Below are 18,214 nucleotides of genomic sequence, written 5' to 3' on the forward strand. Positions count from 1 at the left end.
GGCTGCAGAAGGCCTGGTGGTGGTGGAGCAGGCCTTTAATCCCAGCACTCAGGAGGCAGAGGTAGGTAGATCTCTGTGAGTTCAAGGCCAGCCTGGTCTACAGATCGAGTTTCAGGACAGGCTCCAAAGCTACACGGAGAAATCCTGTCTCCAAAAAAGAAAAAAAAATCAGAAAAAAAAGTCGATGAAGATAAGAAGTTAGCCCAGTGTCCAGTGTCCTGCCCTATAATCTGGGCACGCAGGGGCAGGCAGATCTCTGTGAGTTGAACCCAGCCTGGTCTACATAATGAGTTCCAGGACAGCCAGAGAGAGTGAGAACATTAAACAAAACAAAACAAAACCAAAAAGCAAAACTCCCAAAACAAAAAACTTTTTTTTTTTTAAACTTAAAAGGTTAAAAGAAAAGTATGAATTGAAGGTCAAGTATGAAACTGGTGTTTGGAGGATCCTGGGAGATCTCACCAAGAAGGGAAACGGCTTAGGATAGTCTCCTAAAGGAAACTAACATTTAAGAGAAAGAATGGGCTCAAACTTGGTCTGGGACAGAGAGTTTTTTGTGTGATGTAATTTACAACTCCTTCTGGGAAGCAATTAGCATTGTTGATAAAGTGTGCTGGAGCCCTTCTCTGACAGACTTTAATAAGACGAGAACTCCTTCTGGGAAGTTAGCGTTACCTGCCGGGCTGATTGACTAGCCCAATAATCTTTAACCAGATGTTTTCTTTCCTTATCTCTCTTGTATCCATTATAACCATCACCAGCCAAACATTTCTCTTTTTCTTATAATATATCTCAACTAAAATGGCCCCTTCTTTGCGATTTTTCAAAATGCTTCTTCTCCTGTGTGAGGCTTGGCCAGGGAATCAGTGGAGAGGTCAGCGGGGAAACAGGAATGTAGGTGCTATGGAAACCAGGTGACAACATTTCAAGAAACAGGAACAAACCAGTGAGGTGGCTGGGCAGATAAAGGCAGGACCAGTGTGGTGAAGGAGAGAACCAACATCAGCACGTTGTCCTCCGGCTTCTGCATGCCTGCTCTGGCACGTGCCCACCCTCTCTCTGCAAATGGATAAATAAACAATAAAAAAATTAATTTGTGAGGACTGTCTACATATTACAGACAGCAAAATTAAATTTAAAAAAAAAAAGGGGGGAAACGGCATGAATGAACAAATTTGGTGAGGTCCAACAACCTAAGCCGAAGAGACTGTCCTGGGATTTACCTAGAATGTCTGTTTGTCTGTCCCTTTTTATATCTTTCTCTCTGTGGCTGACCCACTGTTCTTTCGGAAAGTGTGGGTATAAGGAGCAGGAGGGGCTGTTCTGCTCCATCTTGTGATTCAAAAGTATCCACAAGAGTCCGTAGCCAGAGAAACACCAGGTAGAGTTGGAGGCCAAGGAGGCCCGCTGGGAGGGGCTTCGTAGCACGGGGGTGGGCGGGTGGGTGCTGTGGTGTGTGGAAAGGTCAACTCCTCCCACCGTGACTGGAAAGGCCAGAGGAAGGAGCCTGCGGGGAAGATCACCTGCACTTCGGGTACTAAAGGCAGAAGACTGTCCTGTCCAGGGGCTCACTACCGCCGAGGAAGCCAGAGGCTCTGCTCAAAGTCCTGAGGTAGGTGGCCCAACTTCGTTCGAGCTATGTCCTGGGGAGAAGGGTAAATTGGCGAGGGAAATGAGAGTGGCTTCCGGGATTGTTGAGGTAGGAGATAATGACGATATCCTGGAACCACAGTGATCGTCCATCTCTATCAGTCACCACTGGTCTGGAATTCTTTTCCCTTTCTCTTCTCTCCCCTTTGCTCCCACCAAGCCTTTGGGACGAGGTTTCTGAGCTCCAGGTGGTGGAGCAGGCATTGCAGAGGAGATGAAATGGAACTTGTGATGCTCCTGCCTTGGGCCCTTGAGTCCTAACCGGTGCCGTGCGGTGGATGGAGGGTTTCGCGCATGGTAGGCAATCAGGGTCCCACCTGAGCTACAGCTCCGGCCCCACGATTCTCTCCAGAGCTGCTTCCAGTCCAGAGTCAGCCATAAGGAACCCTAGTATCTTTGAATTATTCCAGAAGAGTCCTCAGGACCACCGCGGAGCTTTGCAACTTGTTTACTTTGCCGTGTCCAGCCTACGCCCCGTGCTCTTGCTCTTTTTCTTTCTAACGGCCTGTCTCATCCACCCACTCCCACAGCCTGCTAATCTCCGCGCTGTGACTCTGCACCCGTTGTCCCCTCCGGGACCACTCTCATCCTATCTGTTTTCTGGGTATCTTGAACGTCGGCTAGGTTGTTGTCACGTGGGAGCCTCAGACTTGACCCTCCTGCAGAAGAACGGAAGCTTGCAAGGGCCTGGTTTACCGGTCTTGTGTGCCACTGAAGTTTGCTACCATAGGCCCTTAGCTTAGAGCTCAACGCAATCTGTCAAGCTCAGGAAGGAATTTATTTGGCTCCTGAAGGCCTGGGAGTCTTCAGTCTTCACCAACTTCTTTTCAATGCTGATGCCCAACCTAGATGCTTCAGGAAAATGCTCTCTCTCCTCGCCCTCCCTTCCTCCCTCCCCCCCTCCCTCCCCCCATCCTCCCACACACTATCCCTGAAAAGTCTGTTATACCATTAACTTTCAAGCAAGCTAGTGGGAGATCGCTGTTCCCAGCTAGCTCTTCCTCGGAAAAGAGGGAGCCTGTGTTGTTTTTCAGTTGCTAATGAAGTGGGCTCAGACGATTAAGGTGTTTTGTGGAAGAAAAGGAGAAAATGGAGCCTTCCGGTGAAGGCAAAAGAGATGGGGGGGGAGGGGGCGACTCAAAAGGACTCCAGGAGGCCCCATGGGAGTAGTCTGTAGGAGGAGGGGCCCCTTACCTGGGAAGCCTCTGCCTAGGCCCTGCTCTAGCTGGATTCAGCTGCTCCCACCTGTCCTTTGCTCCCTGCTCCTCCCTGGTGAGCACCCCTGCTGTGACCCAGGACCCCCTCCTTGTCAGAGCCCCCTCCTAAGCGGCTTAGGAACTGGTAGTGTTAGAACTCTTGGCAATGCCTTTTTTCCAGGCTGGTTTGCCTGTGGTCTCCCAACCATAATCTACCACTACACAGACCCTTACCAGTAGGGGCCTCCTGACGACTCCATTCTGACTTCAGACTGCTCTGTCAGCCCTTCATTCTGCGTCCTCTAGTCCCAGGTGTTCCTCTGGGTGTTGTGTGTGTAGTAATCCCAGCCTCTGTGGAGGCTGAGGTAGGATTGTAAAGCCAAGGCCTGAAGCACAGAGTGACCCCTAGACCAGCGTGGGCAGCTTCATGAGAGCCCATTTTAAAATCCAAAGTATAAATCGGGCTGAAGATGTAGCCCAAAGGCACAGTGCTTCTCTTACATAGGCAAGGCCCTGGGTTCTACCCCCAGTTAGGCTGCAGTTTGGGGATGAATTCTAGACCTCCATCTTCCCCTGAGGAATTTGAAAATACTTGGTTAGAATGTGAGGGGAGGGGCAGGAACCACACAAGTGGTTCTCTCTGTGTCATCCAGTCTGGCTCCCAACTCACAATCCCCCTGCCTCGGCCTTACAAGGGCAAGAGTAACTGGGGCACATCACCATTCCCGGCTTCAAGAGACGATTTCTGAGCTGGGATCCAGCACTTGGGAGGCAGAGGCAGGTGGATCTTTGTAAATTCAAGACCAGCCTGGTCTACAAGAGCTAGTTCCAGAACAGGCTCCAAAGCTACAGAGAAACCCTGTCTCAAAAAAACCAGAAAAAGAAAAAAGAAAAAAGAGAGAAGATTTCTGAAATGCCACCGGGTTAGTATTACCACAAGGCTTCTGTCCATGTAGGTGGCTGGGTTTTACTTTCTAAATCCTCAGGTCTGAGCGGGTCCAACAGGAATGGGTCTCGAACAAGTCCTCAGTGCTACTGATCCTAGGGTTGGCTAGAGGTCACCTTTTCTAGTGCGAAGATAAATATGGCTGGGGCCGGAGTCCTTCCTCGGATACAAAGAACCCAGAGGCTTTGGAACACTTACTGGTAGAGCTTGATGATGAGAATACCAGACATTTCCACAGGCTGATGTCCAGGGAGCGTGAGGTGTCCAGCAGAGAAAGGTTCGGACAGAGGTGGTCACAGACCTGCAGTTAGCAGTCACCAAGCACATGGTCGAACGCTGCGCAAAGGTGATGGTGAAAGGGATGTTTGGCATGACTCCAATTTCAGGAAACTGGCAGTGTTTACAGTAGTTATATCTGTGATTGAATTTTACTCCATATTTCGGAAGTTTCAAAACTCTATGACATTTATAGACCATAGATGACTTTTATTTTGGCCCTCCTCAGCCTTGGACATTTCTACCTGGCTGGATTTAAGCTTTTCACATCTTGACATATTGTATTAAAACCATGAAAGACAGCAGAATTAAAGCAACCAAAACAACAACACAACTGGCAAACGAGAACAGAGAAAAAGAAAAATGTTGAGGGGGGAAACCGTGGTTGGTACCAATACCAACAAAAGTGTCAGGTGTGTAATGAGCTTATCAGTCAGTCCGTGGGTTGAAAACCATCACGACCTGTGTGAAGGGACCATAGGCTGTTCAGGAATGTAGGCCAGCCAGGGAACTCTAGAACAATCTCTCACCTTCCATCTCTGGCTTCCTCTCTTAGATTTTAGACAGGAACAGAAGACTTGTTAAGAATTTTATACATTCACCCTGCTATGAAAATAGAGCCCTCCTCCACCTAATATAATCCAAATAGGTTAACAAAGTGACCCTTGCCAGTCTTGTAGTGGTCAAGATTATCCTTAAAAATCCCTTTTAACACATTTGTTTAAGATACAAATCAAATTTAAAGTTAAAAAATATGATCTTTAGACTGCAACCCATTCTAAGACTGACCTTGTTTTTTTTTTTTTTTTTTTTTTAAAAATCTGTGCATTATCATACGCACCAATGGACAAGAGGGTGTTTGCCTGTAAGACTTCCCCATTCACTTCCCTGAAGGACGAGGATGCACAGGACTCATCTCAAATACAAACAGCGCCTTTTTCTTGGTAGTAGTAGGAGTTGAACCCAGGGCCTCACGAGCGCCAGGCCCAAGCTCTGCCACCAAGCCACATCACCCTGAAATATGAACAGTTCATTTCTTGCCAAGGCCTTTCAATTCTTGACCTGAGGAGAAGTGTATAAATGAAATGACCCAGTGATTATTTAGAAGATTAATTATATACAGTTGTCTTCATCGGGAATATGAATATATGAATACAAATATCCAAGTTTTTATTTTGTTAAAAAAAATCCATTAATATTTGGGCATGGTGGTGCATGCCTTTAAGTCCCAGCACTCAGGGAGGCAGATGCAGGTGGATTTTGAGGCCAGCCTGGTCTACAGAGTGAATTCCAGGACAGCCAGAGATAAACGCTGTCTCGAAAAACCAAAAGAAAAAAAATCATGAATAAGGAAGAATGTGGCTGAGCCGTGTATGCCGAGGGATGCTAGAGGCATAGGGCGAGAGCAGCATCTTGGGATTTCTACCACACTTTGGAGCAATTTTCTTGAACACCCTTCCATCTGATGTAATACTGAGGGAATTAACAGAATGTTCCAGAGACTAGGAGGCGGTAATCGGGATGATTTGGCAAGGGGAGAGTGGCAGGAAGGAATGTGAGTTTCATCCTCCTAATTGTCAGTTTTGCAGTTACACGCTTCCTTACCCCTGGCCGCCGCTGTCTGTGCTGCTTAGAGCGAACCTTGTCACTGCCGTTCCCAGATTAGAAAGCAGTTGGTTCCTTTGGAGGATGATGGCAAAAGATGTCTGTTATTTTATGAAATGCCGACTCTGGTCATGAATGACAAAACGTTTTTTTTACCTGTTCCTTGTGGTTTCAAGCTGTCCTCCATTTCTTCCTTCTTTTGTAAGCTTGCTAATCAAATTAGGTAGGTGTGGTGGCGCATAGCTCCATTCCAGCTCTGGGGAGGCAGAAGCAGGAGGATCTCAGTGAGTTCCAGGTCAGCCAGAGCTACCCAGTGAGACCCTGTATCCCTCATCCCTGCCCCCCCCATCAAATCATCAAATGTTAATGAAGAGACCTTTAGATATCATTACTGCTATCTAAAGGGGTGTAAACAAAGAGTTAATTAAGTCTGAGTCCTGTAGTAGTTTATGGGGGACCTCCTGCTGCGGGGCCAGGGCTATTTATGGCAGAAGGTACTGTCTCAGGTGAGTATCCCAGGCTAGTCTTGAACTCCTCATCCTCCTGCTTCTATTTCTGGGACTGAAGATGTGTACCAGCATTATCTATCTATCTATATCTATCTATCTATCTATCTATCTATCTATCTATCTATCTATCTATCATCTATCTATCTATCTATCTATCTATCTATCTATCTATCTATCTATCATCTGTCTGTAATCTATGTTCACACTGCCAACTGAACTACAATCTCCAGCCCCCCTGACCAGCATTCTGAATCTGTTATAATTGTTCTGACCACAGCCTCTGTGTTGTGGGGAGTTCGTGTGTCATTTTCCATTTTTTGGTCCCTCTACTAGTTTAATATATTTTGATTTTATTGTCTGTTGTTTTAGGCACAAGATCTGTCAGGAAAAAACAAACAAGGAAAACAGTGGTTATATTTTATTTTAAAAATATTCTTAGATTCATATATTTTATGCGTATGGTATGAGTTTTTACCTGTATGTATGTGCCTAATAGCCATGGAGGTCAGAAGAGAATGTTGGATTCCTTGCAACTAGAGTTACAGATGGTTGTAAATTGAGGTGGCTGATGGGAACATCCCAGGTTTCTGCAAGAGCAAACGCTCTTCATGTTGAGCCCTTCAGGTCCCCAAACAGAGGGCTTTAAAAGTGTTTATTTATTTGATTTTTCCAGACAGGCTGTCTCTGTGTAACAGTCCTAGCTGTCCTGGCACTCGCTTTTGTAGACCAGGTTAGTCTCGAACTTGCCTCTGCCTCCTAAGTGCTGGGATTAAAGGTGTGTACCACCACTGCCTGGCAAAAGTATTTATTTATTTGTGATAGGATGAGTAAAGACTGGCTGGAAGTGAGAATGGTTGCAATCATTTTGTCATGAAGAGATGCTGAGATAGGGATGGAGGGATGGTAGTGGGGAGTAGACACTCTGAAAGCCTATACTCTTGTACTCCCATTGGGTTTTTTTTTTGGGGGGGTCCCTTTCTCAGTTCTTTCTCAATGAGCTATTTTCCAAGTCTGCTTTTTTCTTTTCATTTTGAGACCGGGCCTCACTGAGTTGCCTTGGCCTTGAACCCTATAGGCCAGACTGGTCTGGTCTTGAACTTGATCGCTTGCCTCCTCCTCCCAAAGTAGCTGTGACGACAGGTATCCACTACCAGGCCCAGCTTATCTCATTCCTCAGGCTCCAAACCCCGCTCCCTGGCCGCCCCAAACGAGCAGCCTGTGGAGTAGAACCAGATCCAGCATCTTTGGTGTGTGTGTCCTGAAGCAAGGCCTCCACAGTAACTGTAGGCCGCTCAGAACCAGTGAGGGTTCCAGCCATCTTTAGTTCACAGTGCCTCACCTGTTCTGTGGGACTGAAGGGGCACAGGAAATGGGAGAGGAAGAAAGGAGCACACAGACGTTCAGGATTTCTGCCTTTGTTTCTTGAAAATAATGGAAAGGCAGACTTATTTCCCCTTTTATCAGGTTATGATGATCTTCTCCATGTCTGACTGTGCGAATCAAACCTGTTCTATTCAGAATTATGATCCCAGTGCATAAATGTGTCTTTTGGGCTCAATATCCGATTTTGTAATCAATAGTCTTTGTTCCTAGTTACTAAATGGGAGTTTTAGTGTGTATTTCCCCCCCTTTGGATGTTGAATGTGATGTACGTGTATTTTCTTAGGTTTTCCATGAAAATAACTATCCTCCATATAAAAGTTAGTTTGTAGCATGTGAAAAAGGAACAGCCACTCATTTTTACACATATATAGCAACATGAATCTCAGGCGACTGCTTTTATACTGGTCGAAAGTTCCAGTTTTAGCATTAGCCCCAGCCCTGTTTGGAAGGAGTCAATGTCCTGCTCTGACTAGAATGTTCTGTAACATAAACGTAGTGACAGTTGACAGAAGATGGCTTGCTTTTATTGTATTTACGCTAATTTGCAATGAGTTCAACACAGATTTAGGTAAAGCTGGCGTTCCCCCTTCCAGAAATGTACTGCCTGTGCCTAAAACTGTCATTCGAACTCTGAACTCCTTCAAACCTGTTACTACAAAAACAACTATTTTGTTATTCAGCCTAAAAATAAAACATTTCACCCAAACTATATGCTTTAATAGCCACGCTTGTAATCGACCTGATTTAAAACTAATTTGCAAAAAATGCATTTCTGCATGTCGCTCGGAGTTGGAACTGGGACAGCAGTTTGGAGGGGGTGATTTAAAAACCCTTTCCTTGCCAGGAGCTACCTGGAGGGCCGGGGGGCTCCCGAGGTGGGTGCAGGGGGCGAGCCCCGCTGGCTGCAGTCAGGACCCCAAGAGTTAACGGGAGCGAGCCCCCGCCAGCGGCTCCCCGCCCCACCGTCCCCACCCTCTCCTTTTGGCTGGGGATTAAAGTGCTCCCCCCTGTGGCAGCAGTGACCCAGAAATGAGTCTGCGTCCCCGCGCTTCCTCCGCCGCCAGCCGCACGCCCGACCGGGAGGGCCAGGGCGCGCCGGGCCGGCCGAGCGCGCGGGCGACAGCAGGGGCCCGCCCGGCTCCCCGCGCGGCCTCGGTGGCCCGGACCCATGCGGCACGGCGCGCAGCCCGCGGAGGCCCAGCCCGTGCGCAGCAGGTACGCGGGGGCGGAGGCGCGGGGGCGCGCGGGCCGGGGTGCGCGTCTCAGGCCGAGGCCGCGGCGGCTGCAGGACGAGCCGAGAGGCTCAGCCATATTTGATGGTTTTGTTGCTTTGCTCGGGAGTTCTCGGGAGTAATGTAATGCCGAAGGTCGCTGCCTAGTGGAAATAATATAGTACGTCATTAATATGGCGCCAAAAGATTGGGCTGTGGATCTGTAGCGCGGAGGGAGGAGGCGGCCGCCCGCGCCGCGGCACTATCCCACCAGCAACTTGGGCATCGCCGGGCGGGGGCCGGCGACGAGGCCAGGATGGCCGCGGAGCCCGAGAATTGATCGGTGTCGGATCAGTAAGTTCTATTTTATTATTAATTGTTATTTTTAGTCGGAGGAGGGCGACAGCTTAGAGCGTTTCCTTTTACATGTGCGAAGAACATGAGGTTTTTCAGGTGATTCATCAAACGTTTTCAGCAGCAGAAACCCAGTTTAGTTTATACATTTGAAAAAAAAAGCCAAAGTGCCTTTAGGCTGTATGAAAGTGGAAAGCGTAGTAGCAACTTGGTAGACAAGATGGTTATGGCAGAGCGCAGGTTCGCGTACATATATGATTCGAGAGTGTGACAGTGTTGTGTGTGTGTATGTGTATGTGTGTGTGGGGGGAGGTATGAGGATATGTTTTTCCAAACATAGGTGTGAGGGATTACAGCTGTGTGAAGTGGCCGCAGCCCTGGTTCTTGTCACCGCGTCACCGCATGTCCAAAATATTCATTGCATCAATTCAAGGGCAGTGAGAAGGGGGCGAAGGGAAAGCTTGGCAATTAGATTTTTCCAGAATGGGTTTCCAATGATGAGACCTTTTACTTCCAGCGAGACTGCTTATAAAGTGTAAAAAGACTTCATCGGTGAAATTGGGGAGGACTTTATCGGTGAAGCAAAGTACCTTTTAATCATGAACTTAAAACGGATTGCAGATTGCAACCTTTGGCACCATCTGCAAATTGTGGGGGTGGGGTCTCTGGGTCTCCTCGCTGCCTTACGTGCACACGCACATGCGGTGTGCACCCCGGGACTGCAAGTTGCAAAATCTTCCCGGTGCACGTGTCTGGTGCCTGTGAGTGTGTTTGCGAGTTGGGTGCTGTTGTTCGGTAGCCAGTAGGCTTTCCGGGTCGGCTCGGCGTGGGTTTACAAATGCGGGAGAGGGATGGAATGTGGAATGTTGACCGGAGAACCGAATCCTTTCGGAACGGTCCCATTTGCTGGAGAAATTCGATACCTTCCACCTCCTACCCGCCCCCCCCCCCGCGCCGCCCGCCCTCGGGCAGGAGGCGGGGCCGAGGACGCCGCTGCTGCTCAAAGTGGCGGAGCGCGGCGGCGGGAGGCAGGTGCACGGCACCGCCGGTGGGGGTGCCTCAACTTCCGCGGGCGTTTAAATAGCAGCCGGGCTCCCCTCCCACCGGTAATAGGTGACCTGGCGGCCGCGGGCGGCGGGGGAAGGGACCGGGGACGCTGGGGCACGAGCCTACGCGGCACGTGGGCAGGTGCTGGTTGGCCCCGGGGCCAACTTTTGCAGCCCGCCCTCCTGTACGGGCGAGAGGCGGCGGGCGTAGAGACGGGGCCGGGCGGCGGCCCCAAGGCGGCTCCCTGCCGCGGCCCGAGCGTCGCCTAACGGTCCCAGGCGCTCCGGGTCCGCGCGGGGGGGGGTGGCCCGGCCCCGTCCCCACGCCGCAGCCCCGCACAAAGCCCGCGGCGCAGGGTGGCCGCCGCCCGACGCCGTCCCTGTTCCCGCGCCGCGGCGGCCGCAGGCGTTTGTTTGTTGCTTGCGCGCCACCCTGCGCGCCGGATGGCTTCCTGTGACAGAGGTGATCCACAGTTTCAAGAACTGTCTGGGGGCGGGAGCGCCAGCCGAGCCCGCCGCGTTGCTCCGCCGCCGCTCTGCTGCTCCCCGGGCCCGCGGGGAGGCCGGGGAGGGACGGCGTAGCCGTTTGCAGCGGCGCAAGTGGCGTGCGGACGCGAGGGAGCGTTTGATTTGCAACTGGGGCCGAGCGGATTGGTGCAGCTGGCGGCGGCGGGCGGGAGCGGCGGCGGGGGGTGGCCACTTTCAAACGCCGAGGGCGGCGGCGCGGGCGCCGGGCCGGCTGCGCCGCGGGGAGGCGGTGTCATCCCCGCACCGGGGCCGGAGTTACTTTCCCCTCCTCCCGCGCTGTTGTTCCTGTCACCTCGGGAGGAGCGGGAGCGCGAGGGGGCGGCGCCGCGCGGTGCCGGGCCCTGCGCCGGGCGAGCGGGAGGGCGGCCGGGATGCCCGCGGTCCACCACCCTATCCCGGGTCTCCAGCCGGCTTTCCCACCATACCTAGGCCTTCCCCAGCCCGGGTACGGGGCCTGCACCCCTTGTTTCCAAGGCCCCCTTTTCTCCCTTCCCCCATACCCCCCACTTTCCAACCCCTAGAGCTTCCCTCTGCGGGCCTCCCCACTTCCGACCCCCCAGTACTGGGTTCGGGATTTCGCGTTCCAATCTCATTCCCTGGCCTGGGGTCCCCCCAATATTCGAGACCCTTAGTCTGACCGCCACGGTGGCCCGCGGCTTCCCGGGCTCCGCATCCCCGCTCGGGCTTCACACCCGGGCTCCCCCTTCTGGGCGCGCGGGGGCGGCCGCACTCCAGGCGCTGGTGAATTGCTGTGAGCAAACACAACAAAAAAGCGGGCGATTTAAATGTGCTTTCGAAACCAGTGAGAGCTCGCCGTCTGTGGGAGACCCGATTAAAAGCAGCTTTAGGTGACTTTCTAAAAAACGTGGTGACAAAAGTCTTCCGCCCTTGTGTTGACCCGGGCCTGGAGGGGATTTAGAATTTCTTTCTGTGAAATGTTAGTTTTGACTGGGCCACGGAGCTCCGCTTTTAGGGAAGTGGAAAGGGTCCCCATTCCCGGGAAAGTTTGTGGGGTTCGTTCCCTAAGGGCTTCCCGAGGTTGAAATGTTTTTCCGTTTTAGACTCCGTGCAGTGGAGGGCACATTTCTCGTTGCTTGTTGCTTAAGGCTAGTGCTTTTCAAAGCTAATGAACTAGTTTCAAGACACAGGGAATAATTTTCCCGAAAGCCTATGTAAGCAGTGATTCATCGGTGGTTAGACCACACTAGTTAGGATGGGATGGTATCTACCTGGAGAAGGGAAGGAAGGGTTCATTGAACTTAAGACACTTCACGCTCAGGATCGCTCATAGTCACCACATCTTCTGTGGAGGCGACATAACTCTGCAACTCACAATTTTCAGTGTTTTTACCCCAAAGGTTTTAGTCCCGTTCGTTATAACCTTTTTATACTTTTAAAGGTTCTGATTACATTATATTGTAGAACTGGTTGACCGAGGGTGCTGTTTACAGAAGAAAAATGTGGATGAAAGAAGGATGTACTGCCTCTGGTTAGCGGCATCTAGGGTTTATACTCACTTTAGAGTCAGACCTATCCTAAATGTCATAAGTGGCCTCTTCAGAATGTGCAACCACATGTGAATTTTAGCTTGGTCGCCTGCAGGTGAATGTAGCTCTGCCCGCCGAGATTCTGCCCCTGGAGTGTGGCATTGTTGTCAAGTACTGAAGTTAAAAAGACCATTTTTAGAATGTTTGGTGGTATGCCCTTTTGTGAAGTTTGCATATTTTTGTAAATGTGTTTGACTTGGAGTTTCGTCTTCGAGAACAGATATAGCTTCCAGCTAATGTACCAGTTTCCTATGTGCATGCTGGCCGAGTGAGTGGTCGTTCCCAGAGTGTGAGTAGAACTTGAATTTCCTTCTGCTTTAGAGCCCTGAGCTGCTTCCTAGCACAGGGATTTTAGCTGGGTTGGGGACTCCAGTTAAGCTGTAGGGCTGCTCCGTAGACTATATCAACTCCCAGGTTCAGTCCCCAGCACAGCAACAGGAGGGAAGGAAGCCGCCTTTCTCCTTCCTCTCTTGAAGCTTTGTAGCCTATGAAAACTTTTACTCTAGTACTGGGGTTGCAAGAGTAAGTAGACCGGGAAAGTCATCCCAAGTGGCAGTGGACAAGGGAGGGAGTTTAAGGGATTGCCAATTTGAAGCCAAGCTTGTCCAGCCCCAAATGATGCTACGCACTAAACATGGAGATGCTTCACGTGCCCCACAGGTGGTAGAGAGAGAGCTTTCGGGTCAAGAAGTTACTGGGCAGTGGTGTTAATACTGGGGAATAGGACACATGGCTGTCACCCAAGAGTCACCACCGTGTGTGTGTGTGTGTGTGTGTGTGTGTGTGTGTGCGTGTGTGTGCCAGTGCAAGGTCTCCATGCGTGCCTGCAAAGGCGCTTTCCCTATCTGCTAGCTTGGTAAACTGCTTCAGCGGTTATCAAGGCATATTTCCTCTTTGATTCTTAAGTCCAGCTCTTTTGAATCCACTGGGCCTTGAAGGACCATTCATTGTGTCCGGACCTAACATTTTCACAAAATGCCTAATACTGAGCAAGGCGAACCTTTGGCCGTGAAGTTAACTGAGTTAAAATTGTCAACTCAGACGTCTTCCTTGTAATTTGAGAATTTTAGATTTGGAAATCATGTGTTTGAAAAGTACTTGAAAGAAGTCTGTGTGGTCGTCTGGTGTATATATGTTCAGATGGTCCAGGAAAAGGATTGTTGTAAGTTTCAGCTCTGAGGCGGCTGGAGTAGCCAGTGTGAAAATCTCGCATGGGCATTGCGGCCTTGTCAGGAGTTGTTGGGAGTGAGGAGGAAGATGACTGACCGCTGTCTAAGCTCTCCTCCCAGCCTCCCCCGCACTTGTGCAGGCTTCCTTGTGGTTTATTCAGTATTAAGGGCACCTGCTACGTCCTTACAGTCAGCGGTCTGTCAGACATGGCACTATAGGTCAGTTTCCCCACAGGTTTTAGAGATTGCATCGCCTCTGAAGGTTGTTGGGAAGTGGCAGGCAGCATTTGAATGAGAGGTTTGGCTTGATGGAACACTGACCATCTTAAAGACCTTCCCTCTTTTGGGGTGAACCTTTGGAAATGGGCACTAGGTGCAGTATGCTTCCTTAATCCCCCCCCCCCCCCCCACGGCACTGGCGTCTGCTTGGTGGCCCTTCACTTTTTCATAAAATATGTTAACCTCATAACGATGTGCATTAGCAAAGTAGGTTAAGAGTAAGTCTTTGTTTCTCTGGAAGTTTTATGTATAATTCTCTCCATTCTGGTCATGCACCCAGAAGTCTAGGGCTGGGAGAGCAACTCAATGGGACAGTGCTTCTCTTGCCGTGGCGTGACTCTAGGCTCTGCAAAGAAGTCTGAGGTTTGGATGACTGCTGTGTTTGACAACTGCCGTTTGGTCATCTCATTTCTTTTTCCCCTGTGCTGGGCATCGGACCCAAGGCCTTTGGAATGCTAGCTAAGTACTCTACACGGAAACCTTCCCAGCCCCTGGTACCTTTATGTTTGTAGACTGTATCTTGGACTGAGAGTTGGTTGAAAGCCTCTTGTCATTTCTCAGGCATTTTTCTGCACAAAGTTAGGTCTGTGAAGGAGGTGTTTGATTTTGGGGGGGGGGCGGCATAAATTTGGTGTTACAGTTTGGGAGTTACTTTGCCTTCTAAATTCAGGCTTGGCTTGGCCTTAGAGGCCCTTTGACCTGGCACCTGAATGTGACCCTCAAGTTCAGCAGAGTCCGTGTTAGACACTTAACACAAGACCTTGAGTGATTACTGGGGAAGTTTTACCCACCCGAGCAGCAGAAACGAAAATGCTAGACTTGGAGCGGACAGCCTGGTCCTCGGGGAGAGGCTGGATTTTCATCTTTTGCTCCTGTATTGGCACTAGACCAGCGGTAGGTACTGTGCGGTCAGCAGATGTTTGGGGACCAGGCTTGGTTTTTCTTGGGTGTTGGGGAAGAGCCCCTGGGCATCTTGCCTAAGCAGGTGTTCTGCCTCTGTGCTAAAACCACAGCCCCAAAACACCAACCACACTTCCTGTTTCTCTTATTTGCCTTTTTGCTCTAGGCTCTTCAGGTAGTTGTGGAGTGACTGAGACTGCTGAGGTGGAATTATTCTTAGATTACTTTTCAGTGTGGGTGCTGGGCAGGAACTCCGTCTCACACATACATACTAAACACTCGTCCCATCACTGAGCCATAGTCCACCCTGCCCTTTAAGTTTCTTTTAAAACTTTAGTTTCTTTTGGGCTATTTGCTGAGGAAATTAAAGCCATAGTTTGCTCTTGTTGAATGCACTCAGATGGAGTAAACGAAACGATACTATACATCGGATGTTTCCTGTGTTCGTGGTTCCCGTAACCGAGACAGTTTCTGCAGTTATTCAGAGTGAAGGTTTCGGGCAGTGCATCAAGTTGAGAAATACATTGTGTAGCTTTTATCTCCTCCCTTCTCCAGGGTAAGAGAGCAAGAAACGGAGCCAGCTCAGCGGCTTCTTGAGGCTGAAGTGCCTGGTTTGCATCTGTTCAGCACATCATAGTACGCTCAGTCAGAGTTTAAATTTTCTCAGTGACACAAGGCTCTCTTTCCAAGCTTGGGCTAGAGGGGCTAACGGCTGTAACTTGTAACCTCCAGAGTCCCCTGAAAGGGTCAGGAGAACAGACTTGTATGTTCTTTTAGGAACTCAAGATTCCTGTAAGCGGTTCAATTCTGGTGACTTTGTAGGCTTCTCTCCTGTCCTTCTGTGGTTGAATTGCTGTCTGAGTGCTTGCTTTTCTGTTCTTAGCTGGAAAATCAGAGAAGCAGTTTGTTTTGGAGATTTTTCCTTACAGAGGGTCCACTGGTTCCAAGCAGGCCTGCAGGGTTTGCCTTTGAGGGAGATGCATGGCATTTATGGATGCCCCCTGGTTTACAGTGGCTCACCATATCCTCTGGTTTGGTTTTTGCCTGTTTAGTCTTCTGAGGGGTTGAGCATGTTGGATCCTTCATTCAATCTGTAAGCTCCCTGCCCAGGATCTGGTAATTGATTCTTCTTACCAGACATACCCCATGTTTATAGACACCACACTGCCAGCCTGCTGCTTGATAGGGCCCGTGGGTCACGTGACAGCTACCGAGCAGCTCTGTGAGAACAGCACCTGGACAGCAATTTGAATCTTGTATCATTTCTCCTTCAGTGTTCAGCTGCTTGGAAACAATCCCTAATCCAAGCTCTACAACAGGCTGTTGACCTTTGCCTTACACTAAGGTTCCCTGCCACCTCACACCCACAAAACCCTGAGTTTGGTTCCCAGCATCACATAAAGGGCTTTGATAGTATTGTGCCTGTAATCTCAACACTCAGGAGGAGGTGGAGGCAGGGGCATTAGACAGTCAAGGCCATCTGAGGCTAGGGAGTTGGAGAGCATTCTGAGGTGCTTGACACTGCCTCAAAAAGAACTTTGATAACTATAGAGGGAGTTGATTAGTCTGAGGGTGGTCCTTTCTTCCTTTATCTGTCACCTGTCAATCAGTCCCCTATTTACCCTTAATTGACTTCATTGTGTCATTTCACCCCGGAGTAATAGTCCATTCCGTAACATGGCATCAATGTACTCAAAAGAGTGCTAGTTTTAGGCTCCTGTGTCCCTCTTGAGGGATGCTGTGTACCTACATAGTCACCTGCGAGGATAAGGGGTCCCAAGTGTGCAGCGAGCATCTGATTAGATTCCTCTGGAGAGGGAGGTGGTGCCTGCTGCTCTGGGGGCCGGTTTCCTGCGGTGGCTAGGGCTGTGGAGCTCCTGATGTACTCTTCCAGCTCTGCCTTTGTGTGCTCCCCTAGGTGGAATGACAGTCACCTTACCTTAGCCTGCCAGGAGCCATGCTTCATTTGACAGATTGCTGTTTGGATTCCTCGCTACTTGTCTGCTCCCTGAAAACGCAGTGTGGTTTCAGTCTTCTAGGGAGGCCGTTGTTAGCCAGCAGTCCTCCAGGAATCTGGGAAGCCCAGGGTCCAGGGCCCAGGAGGAGGTGTACCCACCAGCCCAGCAAGGGGGCTTTTGTTCGGCTTGTGCCTTTGCCCTCGTCCTGTGAGTTCTCTCTCTGCTGCGGGCTCTCTCCAGGATTCTGTGTGCTCTCTTTCAAGTTGGGAGAGTGCACCCCATTTTTAATCTCTGGAGTTCAAATCAGCTCTGCAATTACGGCTTTACGGTTTCTTTGGGGAGCTTCCCTGTAGCTGTGTAGTTGCGAGAGAGAGGCCTTCTGCTTGAGCCTCATGCTTTGCAGACCTTCTGCGAGGTTTTCCGACCATCTGATGTTTCTGTAGCCCATCACAGCGCGGCGTGCAATTGTGCTGAAATGTTTGTTCTCACGTGGAACTTGCGGTGTGAAGTGCGTGTTTGCTAAATGTGCTGTCTGTGTCTTGGGACACACACTGCGAGTTTTTCTTGCTTCCTTTAGGACAGTGTTGTCAAGGCTTTCGGTGTCTTAACATCCTTAGTGGTAACTGATCGCATTTGACAGTTGGCTCTAATCAAGAACCAAAGATCCTCAAAGCAGTTGCATGTCAATCTGTGTGGCGTAATTGACGGTAGCTGTTCGAGCTTGGTTTCTGCAGAGGCTGCTTTGTGTAACCCCAGCGAGAACATCTGTTGGAGCATTTTAAAATCTTGAGATTACTGTATCTCTTGCCTTATCCCATCAAGGGTGCAGGAGCGGGTTTGGAATCCTTCCCCACCCTTGGCTCCTTCATCCTTTGCCTAAAACATTCTTTGATGATCTAGTGTGACCTGTGTTTTAGAACCTGGTTCACAGACCTAGGTAGAATGGAGTGCTAACTTGAATGCTATGAAAAATATCTTTTTCTTCTGTGCTTTTCCTCCAGGACTTTTTGAGAGAAGCCCATAGTGCCCAATCTGAGGAAGGGTGTGTGTATGCTTTCTGTCTAGAATACGACTGGCAACCGCCCCCACCCCCTTCTCAGAACCACCGTGACCCTTTCCCGATCTTCTGAAGTTGTTTTTGAGTATAAGGAATTGTATGTATCTCTTGCCCTTCTTCCTTATGCGTAAGTGGAACTCTTTCTTGTTGGAATTTTTACACCCGTAGCTTGCCTGCTTTAAGCGTGTGTGTCACATCCTTCCGTACGTGAGTAAGTCTTACAGGAAGGGATTCCCTGAAGTCGGAAGTAGGTCAGGGAAGATCAAGGAAGGATGAAGCCAGGGTGAAGATTGATGTTGTTCGGGTGTGAATCCATTTACTTTTGTGTTAAATGAAGTTAAAATACATCATGGCACCAAGGCCCCAGTGACCCACAATGCTTCTGTCACAGCTGCTCTTACTCTACCTGCACCCCTTTAGTTTTGCTTGTATAGCCCAGGAGGCCAACCTGGAACTCCACCTTAAGTAGCCCAGGCTGGCCTTGAACTCACCTCTCCTTGTTTCAGCCTCCTTTCTAGGGCTGCTTTGGTTCTGAGTCTTAACTGAGTGCTCATTCATAGACCTCGGGGGCCGCAAGTGTCTTAGGTGTAAGCGTGGATT

General features: G+C 49.9%; 1 protein-coding gene across 7 annotated transcripts in view; it reads left to right on the forward strand.

The window, feature by feature from the left end:
- The first annotated feature begins 1,470 nt into the window (after window positions 1-1,470).
- The window catches only part of Jade1 (jade family PHD finger 1), a 61,107-nt gene continuing 44,363 nt past the window's right edge, over window positions 1,471-18,214 (forward strand). Inside the window, exon 1 of one of the 7 annotated variants that reach the window (XM_050138397.1) lies at window positions 1,471-1,612. Coding sequence is in view for 1 of the 7 variants with exons in the window: in XM_050138396.1 (XP_049994353.1) it covers window positions 10,621-10,639 (19 nt within the window). In the remaining 6 variants the exon portion in view is untranslated. Of the gene's footprint in view, window positions 1,613-8,618; window positions 8,781-8,817; window positions 9,131-10,137; window positions 10,244-10,362; window positions 10,640-18,214 lie in introns of those variants that run through there. The other 6 variants (XM_050138403.1, XM_050138398.1, XM_050138399.1 and 3 more) reach the window with 6 other exon arrangements.

This window comes from Alexandromys fortis, unplaced genomic scaffold (genome assembly GCF_014885135.2).
Source record: "Alexandromys fortis isolate MF-2015 unplaced genomic scaffold, M_Fortis_MF-2015_v1.1 scaffold_15, whole genome shotgun sequence".
Classification (NCBI taxonomy): Eukaryota; Metazoa; Chordata; class Mammalia; order Rodentia; family Cricetidae; genus Alexandromys; species Alexandromys fortis.